This window comes from Mastomys coucha, unplaced genomic scaffold, assembly GCF_008632895.1.
Source record: "Mastomys coucha isolate ucsf_1 unplaced genomic scaffold, UCSF_Mcou_1 pScaffold15, whole genome shotgun sequence".
NCBI classification, from domain to species: domain Eukaryota; kingdom Metazoa; phylum Chordata; class Mammalia; order Rodentia; family Muridae; genus Mastomys; species Mastomys coucha.
Window position 1 is genome coordinate 118,255,568 of NW_022196897.1, and position 21,415 is coordinate 118,276,982.

General features: G+C 45.0%; 1 protein-coding gene across 2 annotated transcripts in view; it reads left to right on the forward strand.

The window, feature by feature from the left end:
* The window catches only part of Shld1 (shieldin complex subunit 1), a 72,775-nt gene that overhangs the window by 432 nt on the left and 50,928 nt on the right, over positions 1-21,415 (forward strand). Inside the window, exons 2-3 of one of the 2 annotated variants that reach the window (XM_031371996.1) lie at positions 2,866-3,072; positions 6,088-6,269. In XM_031371996.1, the coding sequence (XP_031227856.1) occupies positions 6,092-6,269 (178 nt within the window). In that variant the 5' untranslated portion in view covers positions 2,866-3,072; positions 6,088-6,091. The remainder of the gene's footprint in view (positions 1-2,865; positions 3,073-6,087; positions 6,270-21,415) is intronic. The other variant, XM_031371995.1, reaches the window with a different exon arrangement.

Below are 21,415 nucleotides of genomic sequence, written 5' to 3' on the forward strand. Positions count from 1 at the left end.
TTTTTAAGATAGGGTCTCTCTACATAGCCATGGCTGTCCTGGAATAAACTACGATCAGGCAGGCCTCGAACTTACAGATAGATTCTCCTGTCTGTGCTGATTAAAGGCGTGGGCTACCAGGGGTCTATTATCTAAATTTTAAACAGTAGTATTAGTAACTTGCTGTTTCCATAAAATCAAAAGTGTGAACTTTTGTATATTATCGCAATTGCGCACTTGAGATAACCTTGGACTGTTCTCATCACGTCAGAGAAAACGGTTCTGAGGAGCGAAGTCCTGAACCGGAGAGCTTCGCTCCGCCCACCACTTGCCCCTACCCCTGTCCTGGGCTATCTGTCCCAGAGTGCTGTCGGTCTCTATGGTTGTCTAATTTGCACTGTATATAAATAGAATTAAAAAAAGTATGTGATTAGCTTCTTGGGCCAGGGATTTGCAAAGCTTGTTTTGGGGACTTGAGAGAATGGCATTCCATTAATGACTAACAACGCCTAACTGTATGGAATTGTATTGGATTTTCTTGTTTTTATGTTGATAAGGACCTTCCTGTTTTCTGAAGTACCATCTGCCCATCAGTGGGACTTTACTTTGGGACTTGCCTTTCTCTTCTTCACTTGTATGTCTTTGTGTTAGTATTACTGTCTTTATTCCTATAGAGGTTTTGTTTGCTTGTTTGACTTTTGTGACAGTGTCTTGCTATACAGTCCAGGCTGGCCCCAAACTCAAAGTCCTGCTTGTGTGTCCCCAAACACTGTGATCTCGATCACATCTGGCTTGCACTATTTATTTTGTTTTGTAGGATAGTTTGGGCACTAGTAACATCACATCATATTTTATTTTTAATTTAATTTAATTTAATTTAATTTAATTTTATTATTTTAAGACAGGGTCTCACTATGTAGCCCTGACTGGCCAGGAGCTATGGAGTTCAGTGGGCTCCAAACATACAGAGATGGCTTGTGTCTGCTAGAACTAAAGGTGTGCACCACCACTCCTGTGAATAAGCACCATCTTAAGATACTGGCTTCTGACGCATGAACACGGAATGTCTTCCATTTCTTTAGTGCATAGTTAACATCTTGTGCATATTTAATACAGCTCTGTTTTATTTCTGTGCCTCTATAAATGGAAATGGATTCTTCTTTTTTTTTTCTTTTGAGGTTGTAGCACTTGTCTAAAAATACAAGTGATTTGTGTATGTGTTGGTCTTGTATCTTGCAAACTTGTGTAGTAAGTTGTTTATTTTTAAATTTGTTTTATGGCTTCCTTGAGGTTTTCTATACAAGATCTTATCTGATTTTTGTTTGATTTTTGCCCTGAGGATTGAACCCAGAGCCTGGTACATGCTAGACAAGCGATTTGCTACCAAGCTACATCCCCTGCCCCTGTGTCCTGGAAGGGGGATAAATTTACAGCTCTCTTTCCAATCTGAGTACCTCTCATTTCCTTTTCTTGTCTAACTGTGCTGTCTAAAACTTCCAGCACAACACTGACTGGCCGTAGCAGGTGGAGACATTTTCATTTTGCTCCTGATTTCAAGATGAGAGCATTTAGCTGGCCTCGCTGGGCATCCTTACTATGGGCTTTCAGAACCACTCTCTATGGGGTTGAAGAAGACTATTCCCAGCTTGTTGAGTAATCAAGAAACTATTTGTTGAAAGTCTGCAGGTGTCTGTGGTTGGTTTACCCTTTACTCTATCGGTAATGTGCTGGAATACATGGATGGCTTGGCAGGGGTTAAAATGACTGTGTGCTGAGGATGTCACTCAGTAGAATTAGTAGAGTGTTAGTCTATCAACAACAAAGCCCTGGATTTGCTCCCCAGTGCTGTATAAACCAGGCACACACCCATCACCGCAACTCAGTGGGAGGTAAAAATAGGTGAGTCAGAAGTTCAGTGTCCACCCCATACACAGCAAGTTCAATGTCAGCCTGAGCTACATGAAACTCTGTCTAAAACAAAACAAACCAACAAGAATGGATAACATGATTTTAAAATAAAACAGATTTGAATTGGGGGGGGGCTAGTTCCATTTAGTCCTGACATATAGTCATTCCCTTCTATTTTTGATGTGTTTGGGGAGGGGCCTAGGGAGTGGGAAGGTGCACAGGCCCTCTGAGTATAACCAAGCTATACCTTTAGTCTCTGGAGCCATCTACTTCCTGGACACTGCTAGATGTTCTGAATGTGTGTCTGCGATACAGGACTGTGTGTTTCTTGTGATGTGACTGTGGATATTGTTTGGCTGCCCCTTCCCCTTGTCCTTCTTCCTTTTTCTTTCAGAAGAGAAACTATGTGAGGCCATTATGCAGGCCTAGCAGCGTAGTTTAGTGGTAAGGAAAGCCCTTGGCTAGTCTACCTGAGGACAGGGGTTCATCCCCCAGTTCCCTCTGTCTCATTGTTTTCTCCTGTGCACATTCACCGACTCTCAGACAGTATATTTAGGAGAACATGTGCAGCTGCTCATTTTATGGTGCAAAAAATTCTGCTTTTCAGCATGATTTTTTTTTGTTTGTTTGTTTCCTTTTGGCAAGTGCCCAGCTTGGAATTTTGGGCTTTTAAGTGATTCAACATGCCAACCAAGAATATCACATTAGGGATTCTTTTCCTTAATGACACTCAGTTTGATGTTCTTCCAAGGCTCCTTTGAAGGCAAGCAGGATACACCGACTCATCCATGACCTCTACACTCCCTTCCACAGGCAGGGTTACATAACGGAGGCAGAAGCCAGAGGTGCCAAGCAGAGGTCCCTGCCAAAGCTCCAAGCTCGCTTAGCTGTTAGAGCACCTATAGAGAGAGACGGGATGTTCTGTTTTTTTTTTTTTTTTTTTTTTTTTTTGAAACCTTATCTTTCCGCTCCTTTTAGAAGGGATCAGCTGATGCCTTGGCTGATGCTCTGCCTGAGCAAGTGTCTGCAGCGTGTGACTGGATGTCCTCAGACAAGGACCTGGCCAGACGTCAGTGTTGATTTGAGGCTGCTCAGATGTGGGAGATTGAAGGCCCTCCAGCTGAGCTCATTCACTGGGAGCAGCTTTTAAAATGTAATGCTAAGATGATCTGCTTCATGCCCAGGGTTAGTACAGGGGAAGCACTTGGTGTAGGGGTCAAATCTATTATACTGTTGACAAATGTGAACTTGCCTTATTACACTGCTCATATTATTCTGAAATTGCTTCGTTCATTAAACATATGTCTTTGAGATCTTTCAAGTTCTTTTATTCTTTTTTTTTGTGTGTTCTATCATTTTAACAACTGTATAGTATTCCTTGATTTTTTTTTTTTTTTTTGGTTTTTCGAGACAGGGTTTCTCTGTATAGCCCTAGCTGTCCTGGAACTCACTCTGTAGACCAGGCTGGCCTCGAACTCAGAAATCTGCCTGCCTCTGCCTCCCAAGTGCTGGGATTTAAAGGCGTGCGCCACCACTGCCTGGCTCCTTGACTTGAAATAATGCTTTCTTTCAAATCCATTCCTCATCTTCTCTAAGTCCATTGATGACACATTGATGGCATCCAAACTGTCTCTTCTAGCTGGCTTCTTCCTTAACTCCTTTCTCCATTCATTCACTTATTAAGTTCTGATCTCCTTTTAGTTCTTATCTGTGTTCGTAATCTCCCCCTTACTCTTGATTCATAGGACCTTGGCCTAGTTCATAGAGTCATTCTCCTTTACCTAGACTACTGCAGGGAATGAGGGTCTGTCACTCATGGGATTGCCTGCTGCCAGTGTTGAGCAGGCTCCAGTCCTGTCAGCCTATCCAGCTACCAAGTGTATAAGCACAACCGTGCATATACACCTCTGGATGGTGCAGGGTGGCTTGTGGCAGCCCTAGCATCCGGTACTGGCTATCATAAAGCTGGCTGCTCTCAGCAACTCATGAGAGATGTGGGCAGGAATGGGTGTACTACAAGGGACTTCTCCAGGAGAATCCAGTACCCCACAGACTCAAGACCCAGAAAGGGAAACAGGAAGGAAGAAACCCAGGAAGGTTCTTCTGGTTAGTTTTGTTTTTAAATTTTATTTATTTTTATCTGTTGTATATGGGTATTTGAATTTTTTTTTTTTATGTATGCTTCATGTGTGTCTGTGTACCATGTTCATACAGTGCCCTCAGAGTCCAGAAGAAGGTGTTGGATCTCCTGGAACTGGAGTTACAAATGGTTTCATTTGTAAGCCACCATGTGGGAACTGGGAATTGAACCCAGATCCTCTGGTAATATTGGCCAGTGATCTTGCCTGCTGAGCCATCTCTTCAATCCTGATTCCTAGTTTTAAACATGAATTTTTCCAGTGTTTCATAGAGCAAGCTACCTTGGAGGACTTCAGAGCTCACCTAGAGACTCTCTGTATGCAAGATGCTGACAGAAGCCAGGCCCTTCCTGTCCTTTTCAGAGATGACAGCAGGGTAGGAGGCTCCGAGGCCATCTAAGACCAATGGCTTGTTAGTCAGGGTTCAAATTATCCTTTGTTGTTGGTAGTTTGTCTCTCTGTCTGGTTTTTCAGAAAGAGTCTCAGATTGTAGGCGAGGCTGACTCAAACTGGCAGCAGTCCTCTGTCTCCTGGGTGCTGGGATTATAGACATGAGCAACCACACCTAGCATAAGTGATCCCTGAGTGCTAGGATTATAGACATGAGCAACCACACCTAGCATAAGTGATCTTTGATGCTTGTTTTAAACTCTCAGTGCCTTGTGATGATTATGGGTCTAACATGGTTCTTCTTCCTCTTCTTCCTCCTCAGCCCTTGGTTTTATTTTATTTTATTTTATTTTATTTTATTTTATTTTATTTTATTTTATTTTGTTTTATTATTCTGAGGCAGGGACTCCTCTAAGGATCCAGGCTGGCTGTCCTGTTTCAGTCTCCTAAATAGTTACGATTATATGCCTGTAACATGAGGCCTGGCTTAAACTGGTTATTATTCTTTTTCTTATTTTGTTTTTTTGCATTAGCATACAAAGTGACATGTTTCATCCTTGCCTCTTCATCTGTGCACTGTGTTCTCGTTGCTCCCTCCTCCCCCATTAAACTATGCTTTCCTTTAACCATAACAATACCTTCCCAGCAGCCCTTGGGTGGGGGTAATGTCTTCCTAGTACCCACCTCCCTTTCTGGCCTTTCTTGTCTAAATTCAGAGTCAACACAGTGTGTTTCTGTTTGGATCTCCCCAGATGCTGAGCTCCGTGAAGGACCTATGGTGAATACTCACCTCTGTGTCCCTAGAGCCTGTCCCAGGCCACAGAGGACATGCATGTCACCTGACTCTCACTACCAGAGGAGTAACCAGATAACTTGGGATGCTCCCTTGCTCCCAGCTTGTCTCGGTATTTCAGGCGTGTATAGTATTTCGCTTTATAAAATCTGGACCAAGAGCTCTCATTATCTCAAACTTGTTCACCTCTGCTGTAAGCTAGATGTTTTCCCTTCAGGTGGTGTAGTTCAGACCCATCGTCCTAGCACTTGGGAAGCTGGGGCCCAGGGACCGTTTGCAGGCCTACATAGCAAGTGCCAGGGTAGGCTGGTCTCAAGGAAAAAAAAGGAAGAAACAATAACAAAAAAACCCTCCCAAAGTCCCCCTCACCCCCCTAAAACCTAACCCCAGATATGCCCATTAGCATCGATTCTAGTTCTATACCGTACCTCATGGGAGAAGAAATGCCATGCCTGTACTTCTTGGTTTGCTAACAACAGCCTCATTTTCTAGTGACATATTTCTAATATATGTTACTGTTGTTGTTGTTGTTGTTGTTTGTTTGTTTGTTTTGAGATAGTTTTGCTCTGTAGCCCAGGCTGGCCTTAAACTTGGCATCCTCCTCCGTCAGTCAGCCCGTTGAGTATTGGGATTACAGGTATTTGTCATTATGCCTGGCTCCTAGCTGAAATTTAGGATTGATTTTTCTCAAGTGAGAGTATGTCTGTCTTGCAATGAAGGGAAGTTGGTGCCTAAACACTGGATCAAAGGAGAAGAGAAGAAAAACCATGACTTAGGGGGAGAGAGTAGCTGCTCTTGTGGCCTCCTTAGGGTGTGCTTTGGGTAACTCCTACTGTACAGACCCTGTGACATAGAGAGCTCTTTTACCTCCCCTCCCAGGCCTATGGAATCCCAGGAAGCCACACCCAGTAGCCTGTCAGGAGAGAGCTGTACCTTGGATCTACCTACAGTGAGTGACGCCAGCAGTTATGAAGCATCCCAGAGAGCCAGCCAGGGAAGCAACAGCAACTCTCTGAGTTCTCTGGACTCCCATCCTTTCCCTTCTTCGACTGCTGATCCAGGTAACAAGCACGGTTTGAATCAACCAACTTCAAGAGAACAAGTAGCAGAGACACAGGCCCGTGGCTGTTCTTTCTATGTAAATGACCTTACATAGGAAAGCACTTTACCCAGCGAAGCTGTGGGGAAGGATTTCAAAGCTTCCCGGAGTAACGGGGTGGTGCTCGGGAACTGGGGATGTGGAGGTGAACGCCCAGGTCCTTCCCTCATGGAACTCAGAGTTTGGGGTGATCCAAATACAGTGTTTCAAGACAAAGGGCAGCAGGAAGGGAGACAGGTTTTTGTTAATCCGTTTCTGATGTCTGTCCGGATGCACTCAGCTCAGGAGGACACTCGGTTTGAAAAAGAGAGTAGAACTGTACTTTGTTCCTTTGAGTCTGCAGAAAACAGTGGTGTGTGCCCTACTGCATGCTGGGGAATGAGGAGGATAGAGGTGTTAGTCCTTCTCTTGGGAAGGATGCTCTAGACTGATGCAGGGCATGAGTGTGTACATGGTGTGGTGTGTGTGTGTGTGTGTAGGTAAGGACAGCTTGTAGGAATCAGTAGCTCTTACCTTCCACTGTGTGGGTTCCAGGGATTCAATTCAGCTCATCAGGTTTGAGCCACCTTCCCGGTTCCTGTGCTCTGGATTTAAATAAGAACCTTTCTGTAAAATTTCCTGACTGGATTGCAGAAGTTGATAATTTAAGGCTAATGATAATTGGCAGGCTGGAAAGCCTGTCTCTTTCCCATTAATTATCCAATCTGTAATCCACAAACCTGAATTTAAATTTAAATGTGCCGCTTGCTGGCCTAGACCTTGCTACGTAGACCAGGCTTGGCCTAGACTAACCTTGAACTCACAGAGACCCATCTACCTGCCTCGTCCATCAGAGTACTGGGATTAAAGGTGTTGTGCCACCACCCCTGGCTCCATGGAGACTCGTTTAGGCTAGGGTTGAACTTGCTATGGGGGTGAGGCTAGGTTTGAACTCCTGATCCCCCTCACTCTGCTTTCCCAGTGCTGGCCGTACAGGAACACGCTCCCACGCCTAGCCACCTGTACTGTCCATGCAAGAGCCTATTTTCATTGTTGTTGGTGTGATTTTTTTTTTTTTTATTTCCATGTTGAGTCTGTTTTCCCTCCTGTCATTGCATGCTTGTGAGTAGTCAGAGCTGTGGATTTTCTCCCTGTAGCCCACGAGCAGACTGCTGCCGACAGTTTGATCTTGTTCTGAGGATTTTGGACCAGCTGGGTGCTCAGATCCAGGCCTACCTTTACTTTGATCTCCAGGGGTATCCCCACAACTGCTGTTCCTAAGGCAACTGGATGTTAGTTGCATCTCCTGTTCTTTATCGTTAGGAAACTCATCTTCTGAGGAGCCTTCCAGCTGGTGGGTCATTTAGGGCAGCTCTGCAGCGTTCTGTAACTTCAGTATGCACTCAGGAGCCCTTGGCAGTGTTCGTGTGGCTTGTGCTTGGCTCCAGATACAGTCAGCTGTGAAGAGCCAACAGAGTATGCTGGGGGCCTCCTCGTGGAGGCCTGATAATGGCCTCCCCGCTGTTAAGTTAGATAGGAGTCATGACTATGAGAATCCAGTGATGGGCTGAGGGCTCAATTATACAGCTTGCCTGGCATGCTCAAGGCCCCAAGTTCAATCCCAACACCAGAAAAACAAGAAAGATATATTTGGATTCAGTCAAATTAACCCTTTGTCACCATCTCCATGAAATCCAGGCATGAGCTGGTAAAGAGTGGAGTGTAGAGTAATGGAGTGGGGCAGCCTCCAGATAGTGATGTACAACTGCAGCAAGTTAGCCGGCAGGCATCCACCAAAGCCCAGACATATGATATGCAGAGCACAGGTGGCTTATGTGAGGCAGGGTCACTTTTCTAACCCCTGGGAAGCCAGAAGACTGGCTTCAGGGTTTCTCTTCCCTTTTGTTTACTTGTTCATTTGAGACAAGGTCTCAGTCATAGCACAGGCTAGCCTGGAACCTTACAGGACTGTCTTAGAATGGGGATTTAGCACCTCTCCCCAACTTCAGATTTCACAGCCTGTCGAGCGGTCATGACCTTGGTTGATGGTGAAGCTTTCTGCTTTCAAACCTAGATGGTTGGCACTGTGCATCTTTGAACAGCCATTGGAAAAGTAAAGCTGATAACATTTTAAGTTTTAAGCAAAGCCTCTTTATATAAAGGTCTCTGAGACTTAGCACCAGAACCATCTGTGTGTAAAACCACTGTTTGGGCGGGTTTGCGTGTAGTCCCAGGAAATCTGCACCTTCCATTAACATGAATTAGTTTCAGGAAAACTCACTGTCAGCTCTACTGGAGGACTGAAGTGTCGTGTATTTCAGAGGCTGGAAGTGGCGTTTCCACTGGCATTGTAGTCCCAGCTTCTTTCCACCCTTTCTCTGTTCACATCACAGTTTACAAAACTGGTGGATGATGGGGGCTACGATGGTCCGCACCTAAGTAAGGTCCTGGATCCTGGACCACAGCTTGTATATACTGAGCCTGCTGCTAAATCCCAAGCTGGTAGACTGCCTGTGATGCATTAGGGTTTTCATTCATGGTGTAGGAAGAACTCATCATCTATGCCATGTACATGAATAAAATCTTAAATTTTTCCAGAGCTCCAGGCATCCTGAGCCTGCCCACAGTGGAAGATGGACCACTGGGCACAGTGATTCCAAGCTGTGGCCTCTCCAAACCCACCTGACACAGGGACCCACAGAGCCAAGACGCTGGCCCTTTTTACTTCTTCATCCCTTGATGGCTCTTCCCCAGGCACATGACCACCACCCCACCTACCCATGGGATGAAGCCTGCTCTGGTGCAGGTGTCTGTGCCCACGTTTAGGAACCAAGCTGATGGATACTTCCCACCCTCACTGGATGTGTCTAACCCTATACCACTCTCCATGCTCTGGAGGAGGCTAAGAGAAATGAGTTTTTCCATCATGTTCTAAGAACTTAAAGAGTTATAAGGATCCCAGGAGTAAGCTAGGAGAACCTTGAAAGTGTCTTTCATTTCAGTCTGGTACAGAAAGGCAGAAGAGACTGGGCTCTTGTCTGTCTTAATAGCTGTGTGTCTGTCTCGAGGTCACCAGGCAGGCACTTATCAGGAAGTACTGTTGACATAAACAACCACTGCCTCACACAGGCGAAGTCGTGAGACTCCTCCCCATGCCTGTCCTGGTAGATAAGGTGAAGACTCCCTGCTGCCAAGAGGTCTTCCTGGGGCACGTTTCCACCCAAGTGTGTGAGTCTTTCTGAGATTGAGCTCCCTCTTCAGCAGCCCTCACTAAGCTCTTTTGCCTCATTCTCAGGACTCTGTAATCTAGTGGCCATGTTATTTGTTCAAAACAACCAACACAGCCTTGGTACAAGGCTGTCCAGGTGCCTGGCAGCTGAACACACACCCCTGGGACCACCCATTCTATAAGCCTGGACTCCTGTTGTAGGCCGAGCCACCTCTTAATGCCTGAGTTGCCTGATTCCCACTTTGGATGTTCTCCATCCTTGATCGACTCCAATCCACGGGCTGTTGAATGGGATCCATCCATCACTGCCAACTTCAGACTTGGCAATGGACTTGAGCTTCTTGCCGGTTCGATACTTACTGGCCTGGCTACAGGACTGAAGGGAAGCAGAGATAAGCAGCAGCAGAGAGCCATATTAAGCAATGAATGGTCTCCTTGAACTGTCTCAAAGGCCAGGTCACAGGTTCCTTAGGGCATGTTCTTCTGTGGTCTGTTGTGCTTGATAAGGTAGGTCTGTGGCCTACCTTCCCAGGGCCCACAGAACCAACCTTTGTCCTGCAGATACCCACAGAGCATTCTGACACAGAACAGAGTTCTCTCTGCAGTTGTTCAGGCATGGCAATATGGGTGGAGGAAATCTTGGCGCTTTCCTCAGACTAGAACTTTTGTCTGAGAACAGTGCTGGGAACTGGAATGTAGACAGCAGACTTGAGAGTTAAGCACAATAACTCTTTGATGATTAAAGGCCCCTGCTGGCAAGCGGCTATAAACTTTAACAGTGCTTTAACATCCCTTGTGAGTTTTTTTCCCCTCCTGCGGCTGTCAACATCCCAGTCTTCAAAGGTATCGAGATAATGTAATATTTAAGAATAGGTAAATATGCCTTATCCTGTTTATAATTCACATGGTATCTCTTTGTAATTCTATAAAACTCTGTTCTCATAGTAAAACAACTATAAACTTTTAACAGTTGGTACTTCAGACTGGAAGTTACATAATTGTAAAATTCTAGATTTGGGGCTGGAGAGGTGGCTCAGTGGGTAAAGCACTTGCTGAATAAGTGTGGGGACCTGGGCTCTTAGGTACACGGTGCCCACGTAAAAACTGGGCGTGTGGCTGATGGAGACATAACAGCTGTCCTCACAGGCTCCTGAGCGAGCAGACGTTCAGGACTCGTTCTTTCAGCTGTGTCTTCCTACAGTGCAAGGAAGATAGTCCAACTGATACCGAGCCTAACCCACAAGAGGCAATAAGGGAAAATGAGCTATTGTCCACCTACTCAGTAGATGCTGTGCCACAGGCATCTATACACGTTTGTGTGTGTGTGTGTGCACATGTGCTGTGCTTGTGTGTGTGTCTATGTGTGTCTGTGCCATGTCTGTGCTGTGTCTCTGTGTGTGTGTGTCTGTGTGTGTGTGTGTGTTGCTGTAACTACAGGGCTTCCAGTGTGCTGGGCAAGTGCCCTAGCCCTGTGCACCTCCAGCATGATGTGCCTTTTGATTCTTAGAGCCACCCCCAAAGAAGTAAATACTGTTCTGACCTCTGTGTGACCCCTCAGGAAACAGTCTTGGAGAGGCTGGGGTTCAGATTTGGTCTAAGGAGTGCTAGAAAGCCAAGATTCAACGCTGGGTCAGGCTGACTTCAAAGGCAGGCCTTTAAAGACTCCCAAACACGAGGTCTGTAAGGACTGGAAAGGGCTAAGCCTAGTGCACTAGCCATTCCCTCTTCCCAGCTCCTTCCTGCCAACTGCACTCCAGTATCAGTATATCTCAGGGCCAACCGTGCTTCCTGGCTCACTTGAGACACATGCACAGACATACCCACACAAACACACACAAATACACACAAATATACACACACAGACACTCACAGACACACAAACACTCACACACAGAGACATACATACAGATACACACAGAGACACTCACACACAAACACACAGACATACACACAGGTACACACAAACACACACAGAGACACACATACAGATACAAACAGGGACACTCAAACACACACACACAAACAGACACACAGACATACACACAGATACACACAAACACTCACACACAGAGACACACATACAGATACACATAGAGACACTCAAACACACACACAGACACATACACAGACACACACACATACACACACACACACACACACACACACACACACACACACACACACACACACACACACACACACACACACACACACACACACACACCACTAACTACCCTTCTTAACCCTGTGCTGTGGGAGAAGCATCCATCAGCTACCTGCAGAGCATCTGCAGAGAAGACAGCAGAGCCACCATCTTAGGTGAAGACCAGGAAAGAAACAGAAACTTGGATCCTAGCTGTTTGCTGGAATGAATGAAACCCTTATGTTCCCCAGACGACATTTTCTTACCTGCCTCTAGGATTGGCTTTGCCCTTTGAAGTGGAGCCTGGGTTCCAGCCCAGGCCTTTGTATTTTAGACACATGTCACCACTGAGCTGTGCAAACGATGTCCTCCCTGCAGCTTTTGAGAGCTGCTGCTGGCAAGCTGCAGAGTCCAGCTTCCTGGAGCATAACTTTTAAGGGTAAATGCTTTTGTATTCACTTCTGGCTTCCCTGTGCTTGACTGGCAGGCGCCCCACAGCTGCTATCTGCTAACTTAGGCCTTGACCTGTGAGTTGATCCTCCGGGCAGCACCTGGTATATAGTAGGTGGCCAGTTAAGGCTGATAGACTGAATAATGAAACCTGTTAAGTTTTTAAAAGAAAGAGGGGCTGGAGAGATGGTTCAGTGGTTAAGAGCACTGGCGGCTTTTCTGAGGCGGTAGGTTGGATTCCCAGCACCCACATGGCTGCTTGCAGCTGTCTGTAACTCTGGGTCCAGGGGATCTCATATCCTCTTCTGTCCTCTGTGGGCGCTGCATGCACTTGGTGCTTAGGTGTAATGTAGGCAAAACAGCTATACATATAAAATGAAAATTTATTTTATTATTTTATTTTATTTTTTAAGATTTAAGGGGGCTAGAGAGATGGTCCAGCAGTTAAGATCACCAACTGCTCTTCCAGAGGTCAATTCCCAGTATCCCCATGGTGGCTCACAACTATCTGTAATGGGATCTGATGCCCTTTTCTGGTCTGTCCGGAGAGACCAACAATGTACTCACATACATAAAATAAATAAATTTTTAAATTTTTAAAAAAGATTTAAGGATACAAAGTATTGGTCATGAGTACCTTTCTCATAAATTTGTGACTTTTTTTGACACATTCAAGCTATGTTTGATCTTACCCATGAGGGAGGATGACAAAGTTCACAAGTTAAAAGTGTGCGCGTTTACACAGGCCCTGAAGATTTATTTAAACCTTATTTAGAAAGGAACTAGTGTGCACTTCTCTCTGTGCACCCCCACTCACTTTTTTCCTTGAAAAGGGAACACTTGAGGTTGGAATGATGGTATACTCCTGTGTACCCGAGGTGTACTGTCGCCGCCCTTCCGACCAGCGGAAATAAGGAGGCGACCACGAACCCTTCTCCAAGCAGTTTATTTAGGAACCTGTACTACAGAATCATTCGTTCATCTTTTCTTCTTTCTTAGCTAGCTTCTCTTATATTCTTCTATATCTTCTTCTTACATCTTACTAGTTACATCTTACTTCTTACATCTTACTTATTTCTATCTTACTTCTTCTATCTTACTACTTACATCTTTACATCTTGCTACTTACATCTTACTATTTACATCTTCTTTCTTCTTACTTACTCCTATTTCCTACTTACTCCTATCCCCTACATCTTAACTTCTATTCTATTCCCAACATCTTACTTCTATTCCCTACATCTTACTTCTATTCCTCCAGCCCCTAGCCCTTCTGGGTTTAATACTTTCCCTGGTCCCAGTCAGCATCGGCTACGTGGCAAAACATAATAGGCTGCAGGAAATCATGCCAGCTTGCATCATAAACTGGAGGCACTCAGCTTTTCCAAATAAAGGCTTGTTTATCACAATGCTCTCTGCTCTGGCCGGAGACCAGGTGTTCAAAATATATAGGGTGGCAGCTGCGGCTCCCCACAGTGTACCCCTGGGAAGCAGATGGGGGGATGGAGGACAAGGAGAACAAGGAGGAGGTGGAAGAGGAGGACTTTGAGACTAGTTTGAACTGCATAGTGAGTTCGAGGCCAGCATGGCCTCCAGCGAGAAGCCTCCAAGGTCAAGGTGTTTGTAGTTCAGTCTGACCTCAGGAGCCCACACAGTGTGAGGAGAGAACCAATGCCATAAATAAATGTAATTAATATATAAACAAAAGAAAATATCAGAACAGGGAGAACGGGGTAGGAAATGGAACAGCTTTAAAGATGTATCATGCTACTAAGTGGGCTATACTGATCCGTGTACGTTCCTAAGAGAATTGACTTACTTATTTACTTTGAGACAAGGTCTCATTGTGTATCCCTGGCTGTCTGGGAACTCATTGTGTAAACAGGACTGGCCTTGAACACACAGAGATCTGTCTCCTCAGTGCTTAGATTAAAGACTCATGCTCTGCTGGGCTGCTTCTTTGAGATAGCAGCATCTCTCTGTGTTGCCTCTGTTGATCCTGAGCTCAAAATCCACTGTCCCCAGCCTCCCAAGTGTGGTGATTATAGGTTTGTGCCACCGTGCCTAAGGGAATTGTTTCAGTCATTATGTGTGGTTGTCTAAGTGTGTGTATGTATATGTGAGTGTAGGTGCCTGCGGAGGCCAGAGGTATCAGAACCCCTAGATCTGAAATTACTGGTGGTTGTGAGCTGCCTAGTGTGGGGCCTCTGCAAGGAAATCTAACCACTGAACCACCTTTCTACCCCAAGAATTGTTTCTTAATTCAGCAAATATTTTTTACTAAGTGTACATAAAATTATAGGCTTAAGGATATCCCTAAAGATAATTTTTAAAGTTTGTTTTTTCTTTCATTTATTTATTTATTTATTTATTTATTTGGTTTTTTGAGACAGGGTTTCTCTCTGTAGCCCTGGCTGTCCTGGAACTCACTCTATAGACCAGGCTGGACTTGAACTCAGAGATTCGCCTACCTCTGCCTCACCAGTGCTGGGAGCCAGAGCACTTGGGAGTCACCACTGCCTGGCTTCTTTCTTTTCTTTTAATGCAAGATCTTACTATGTAGTTTTGGCTATCCTGAAATTCACAATATAGACCAGGCTGACCTTGAACTCACAGAGATTTGCCTGCCTCTAGCTCTTAAGAGCTACTTCTGCCTAAACTTCTGAAACTGTAAGCCAGCCCTAATTAAGTGTTTTCCTCATTAGGAGTTGCTGTGGGTTTCAGGTATGGTGGTGCACACTTTTAATCCCAGCACTCAGGAGGCAGAGGCAGGCAGGTCTCTTGTGAGTTTAAGGCCATCCTGGTCTATAAAAGCAAGTTTCAGGACAGCCAGGGCTTTTACACAGAGAAACCCTGTCTTGAAAAAAGCCAAAAAGCCAAAAAGCCCCAAAGAAAAAGGGTGGAATGGAGTGGGGTGGGGTGTCTGTGGGCATGGTGTCTCTTCACAGCAATAGGAACTCTAACTAAGACAAATGGCTTCTAAAGAGCAACCCTACGGTTATCCCCTGGTGTGTGTGTCACACACACTCACACACGCACGCACATCAGGCAGGCACACAAACATAGGCAGATACACAAACACACATATACGCAAACATGCCTCCTCCTTCAAGGCCTGGCTATAGCATCTCTTCCAGCATCAGCCATCTTGTTCATCTCAGGGAGTGTGACCACCCTAACATTTTGTCTGTTGGGTAGCCAAATATGGACAAGCTTTTGACTTGCCTGCTGACCTTCCCAACTCCTGCCCCCACGGCTGTGCTCTCCTGAAAAGCCTCGGGGTAGCCATGTGTGAGCATGTGGGAGTCAAAGGCAGATAGAGCTCTGATTTCAAGGCCAGTCTGGTGTAAATGGTTAGACTCTGCCTCACCAATAACTAAGTCCTCACTTCTGTGTGAGATCCAAGGATCAAAGTCAGTTCTCCAGGTTTTCATGACCAGCACTGCTGGTCAAGCTCATCTGCCTGAAGATATTTTCCCTACCATAACCTTGTCTATCACATACCAGCACTTTGTTTGGGTCTTTTCCTACTAATGAAATGATAACATAGTGTGGCAGGTATTTTCTTACCAGCATGTTAGATAAGTGTTGGTGTTTCCAAGAACTTGCTTTCTCATCTTTTTCCAAAATTTTATTTTTTGAGATAAAATCTTTCTGCATAGCTCAAGCTGGCTTCAAACTCATGATCTCCCCCAACCCCCTTTGCTTCTGTGGATTACAAATGTGAGCCACCAAGCCTGGCTTTCACAAAGAGTATTCAGAAAATGACTATTGAGAATTTAAGTTAGGCGTGGTATAGAATACTTAGTCGAAGAAGTCATCTATGAGCAGCAATGCCATTGCTGCTGTAGGAGGCTAGTTTGGGGTGGGAGTAGATTGGCTACAACTACTCTCTGGTTTTTATACAGTAATAGCAAGTGCCACGTTTGCCTCTACTGCCCTCTTGTGGCTGCTGTCCACACTTTCTGAGGGTGGATGTGGTGCTGAATTTAAATGGATTAAGCCTTTTGCCATTCATTCTCTGCTCTGATTAAGCTGACACCCCCCATCACACAGACCGACCGACCGACAGACAGACAGACAGACAGATGCACGCATACACACAAGCACCATTTGGATTGAACTCAAGACCCAGGCAGGAGCTCTATGTTAAGCTACACACCCAGGCCCTCTCGTGCTTTCTAAGAAGCTGTCTACTGGGGTAAAATTAAACCTTTTTAGAGACTTTTTTTTTGAAATGAGGTCTTAGGTCGAAACCTGAGAAGCTAATTTGTCGCTGTCCCCAATGTCAGTTGTGTTCACTATGCGTGTGTGTGATGTGGTCTAAGAGCATGTTCATGGTGTTGTCCATGCATTTACCAATAAGGCTTAGGCTTTTTCTTTGGGAAAGACCAAAGGACGAACACTTTCCTCTGTTAATAAAATTTTGGCATTTAGGGCTGGCGAGATGGCTCAGCAGGTAAGAGCACTGACTGCTCTTGTCCGGATCCCAGCAACCACATGGTGGCCCACAACCACCTGACCCCCTCTTCTGGTGCATCTGAAGACAGCTACAATGAATTACGCTGGAGAGAGCAGGACCGGAGTGAGCCAGGCTGGCAGAGGTCCTGAGTTCAATTCCCAGCAGCCACATACATGATGACTCACGGCCATCTTTACAGCTACAGTGTACTCCTACACATAAAATAAATAAAATAAATCTTTAGGCCGGGAGGTGGTGGCACAAGCCTTTAATCCCAGCACTTGGGAGGTAGAGGCAGGCAGATTTTTGAGTTCGAGGCCAGCCTGGTCTACCGAGTGAGTTCCAGGACAGCCAGGGCTATACAGAGAAACCCCATCTCAAAAAACAAAAAAGCAAAAAACCCAACCAAACAAACAAACAAACAATAAAATAAATCTTTAAAAAAAATTATGGCATTTAAAAAATCCCCGCCCTTCTCTCCCTTTCCAATAATGGGGGTTGACCATGGCCTAGTGCGTGGGTGAGCTGCCCTCAGGCCATTATCTTCTACCCACCCTCACCCTTTATTTTAATTTCAAGACAAAGCCTCACTAGATTGTCCAGGCTGGCACAGACCTGTTCTAGCACCCAGGCAGGCCTTGATCTGGGCTTCTTCCTGACTCATTCTTTCAGATATCTAGGATTACAGGCCTGATACCAAGCTGCCCACCCCCAGTGCTGGGGGTTGAACGTAAGGCCTTACCCATAGCAAGTTTCTAGCATTAAGCTACTTCCAGCCTGTAGTTCTCCCCCTTCTTCCTGACAGGCCTTTGCTGACTGTCATTAAGCATCTGAGCAGGACTTTAAACTCCTGATCTCCCTCCCTACCCCCCTCCCCCGCTTCCACCTTTGAAGTGCCGAGATTACAAGATGTCTATATGTGCAGTTCAGAAGAGGGCATCGGATCCCCTGGAGCTGGAATTACAGGAGGTTGTAAGCTGCCCGACATGGGTACTGGAAACTGAACTCAGGTCCTCTGCAAGAGTAGGACACATTCATAACCACTGAGCCGTCTCTCCAGCCCCAGTCTAAGAAGTCTTAAAGCCACGACTGCCATTTCCTTTTGAATTCAAGGGCGTCCTGGGCTGCACAGGACCGACCATCTTAGCACACAAAGCCAAACAACCCCAGCACCCATTTCAAAGGAAAGCAGCCATATTCACCAGTAACCTGAGTTGTGGGAGGAGACTGGGGCTGGCTGGCCCAACACTGAGCAGAGAACATCAAGCTCCTGGTTCTGTGTCAAGGGCATATGTCAGAGTGACAGAACAGGACATCCAGTATCCTCCTCCAGCCTCTGCAAGTGCATGTCCTAACACACCACACATACAAAGAAAGAACAGAAAAGAAAGAAATTAGGTTTTTCTAGAAGTCTTATGTTTGTGTCTTTCTTCCTATACTACATCTCAGGAAGCCCACGCTAGCCTTGAATTTACTAAGTAGCGAAGGATGACCTTGAACTTCTACCTTTTTTTTTTTTTTCTTTTTTGAACAAGTTTTCTCTATTTTGTAGCTCTGGCTATCCTAAAATTTGTTAGAGAGATCAGGCTAGCCTCAAATTTAAAGAAATCCATCTACTTTCGGCACCATGCCCAGCTGGTCTGGAACAGTCCCTCCACTTCTTAGTGCTGGGATCTTTTTCTTAAGGTAGGTCTCACCCAGGCTGGCCTGGAACTTCCTGTAGGAGATCAGGCTGACTTCAAACATGCTCCTCTTGTCTCAGCCACCTCATGTTTAGATTGCACCCATCACCATGCTTAGCTGTTAATTGTTTTGGAAGAGTAAAAACTGGGGCAGACAAAACAGGAATATACATGTTTGAACTTTCTGTTAAATTTGTAATTAGATAGCCGTGAGCTTAATATGGCAGACTGATGTCTGGGCCTGATGACCTTCATTCCTCTCTGAGTGGGAGGAAGTATGGTCTTTGAGGTTTTAGGATAGTGGTTCTTAACTTGTGAGGTAAGATCCCTTTGCAAGGTCGAACAACCCTTTATAGGGGTCACCTATCAGGTATCCTGCATATCAAATATTAACATTGCGATTCATAACGGTATCGAAATTACAGTTATGAAGAAGCAACAAAAATAATTATATGGCTGAGGGTCACCACAACATGAAGAGCTGTTTTTCATGGACACAGGGTTAGGAAAGCTGAGAGCCACTGTTTTCTAGGAGTGATTTCTCTCTTTCCAACATCTGGGTCCAGGGATCAAAATCAGGTTATCAGGCTTTATTTACCTACTGGGCTATCTCAACAGCCCTGTTTGTGTTTAGATGGGATCTCACTAGATAGTTCAAGCTGGCCTTAAATTCACTGCAATCTCCCTGCTTCAGCCCCGCCCCCAAATACTGGGATTACAGGTAGGAGCCACTACTCCAGGCAGCTTTGTTGTGTGCATGTGTTTTGGGTTTGGTTTATTTTGTTTTACACATATATGTGTGTATGTGTGTGTGTGTGTTTGTGTCTGTGTGTCTGTGTGTCTGTGTGTGTGTGTGTGTGTGTGTGTGTATGAATTTCTTCTGCATGTATGTATATACACTATGCACATGCCTAGTACCCTCAGAGGACAGAGAAGGGCATTGGATTCCCTATAACTGGAGTTAGAGATGGTTATGAGCCACTCTCTGAGTCCTGGAAACCAAACCCAGGCCTCTGCAAGAGCAGCCAGCGCTCATAACCATCGAGCCTGCTCTAGTCCCACAGCAGTTTTTAACAATAAAGTTTTACTTCTTTCTTTTAAAAAAATAGAAGTAAAAGTAAGTATTATTGCAAAATATAAAATCAAAAATAAGGCCATACATGGTGGCAATGCATACAATTCCAGCACCAGTAGTCATAGGGGATTGCGAAAGTTCAAAGCTAGCTAGTCTACATACACATAGCAAATTCTGTGTGAAATGTATGAAATAATTTGGATTTATGCAAAGTATCTCCTACAAAGCATCTCTGTAAACAGCTCTGGAAGTCCTTTTAGCTGCTTCCCTGCACCTTTAAGTGTATTTATACAAACAAATAGATATAGGTGTCTGAGTGTCTAGATGCACGACCAGGTTTTAAAAGCCTTTGGGAGTAGCCCTGGGATGTGCTCAGTTGAGAGCGCTCAGCTACCCTGTGTGAGGCCCTGGGTCTGAGTACTGCCAGGAAAAACAGGTTCCCATGATCCCACCGCGTTCTTCTCATTTATCGAGTCAAGGCATCTTGTCACACTAGTGCATGTAGAGGGCTCCTGTTTTCATGGCTGCACAACATTGCAGTGTTAAGTTTGATCATGATTTATCTTCTGATATGGTGAGTGATATGGGATGGATGTGTGGTTGCACAGCTTTTTACTTTCACTAACAGTCTCCTCACACATGTATCTCAGTCAGTGCATTCAGTGAATAAATGTTTTCATCAATAGAGTCAAACCTGAAAGCTCTATTGCTATATGTCAAGTATTATTACCAGTTTAGCAGATTTTATCCAAATATATCTTCTCAAAAATGTGCTATAAACATACTTTTTTTTTTTTTTTTGTAAAAGCACTTGAAAGGCTGAAACAGGAGGATTGCCATAAGTTCTAGGTCTGCCTAGACCTCAAAAAGCAGGGAGGGGGAGATGGCTCACTCAGTAAAGTGCCTGCATGGTGAGAGAGCCCATGTTCTGATCCCCAGTACCCAGGTAAAAGCCAGCGGCAGTTGAACACACTTGTCATCCTGTGCTGAGGTGGGGCTCACAGGTAGATCCCGGGAGCTCATTAGCTAGCTAGTTTAGCAGAACTGTTGAGCTCCACATTTGATTAGAGATATTGTTGCAAAGAATAAGGTATGGGGCAGGAGAGATGGCTTAGCATTTAAGGACACTTGCTGTTCTTGCAGGGAACTGGAGTCAGTTCCCAGGTGCCCCATGCTGGTCAGTCAGAACCTGGAACTCCAGCACCAAATACGATGCCCATTCTGGCCCCATGGGCACCTGAACATACAGCCCCATGCCCCTATACATAAACACACACACATAACTAAAATAATAAATATAAAGTAGGCTGGGGAACAATGGAAGAAAACATCCAGTGCTGGTCTCTGGCTTTTACACGCATGCACATGTGTACACATACCCACATGTACATTCTTGTACACCACATGAACATATATATATATTGCACATGTGTGTGTATTTAGAATTCAGTTTTGTTAGAAGCTAATCTTGGTGAGAATTTTGGTTTAGAACATCAAATTAACACCCCACCCAGGAACTTAAGGGTGGCTTTTTGTTTTGTTTTGTTTTTGAGTTGCTGTGGTACAGGGACAGAGCTGTGGCATACACAGTGGCACTCGCAGAGGTGGAGGTGCAAGAGTAATTCCTTCTAGGAGGAGGTGAGAAGCACTGGGCGATCTTCTCTTTTGAAATTTGTATTTATAAGTGATATATAAATGATGACAGCTGGGGCTGGTGAGATAGCTTAGCGGTTAAGAGCACTGACTGTTCTTCCAGTCCTTGAGTTCAAATCCCAGCAACCACATGGTGGCTCACAACCATCCAAAATGAGATCTGACGCCCTCTTCTGGTGTGTCTGAAGATAGCTACAGTGTACTTACATATAATAAATAAATAAATCTTTAAAAAAAAATAAAAATAAATGATGACAGCCTTTGAGAGTTACTGAATATTGTAGCTAAATAGAAAGGTCTGGTTGAACATCTCTGTACAAAAGTAGGAAACCAGCTGGGTGTGGTGGCGCACGCCTTTAATCCCAGCATTTAGGAGGCAGAGACAGGTGGATTTCTGAGTTCGAGGCCAGCCTGGTCTACAGAGTGAGTTCCAGG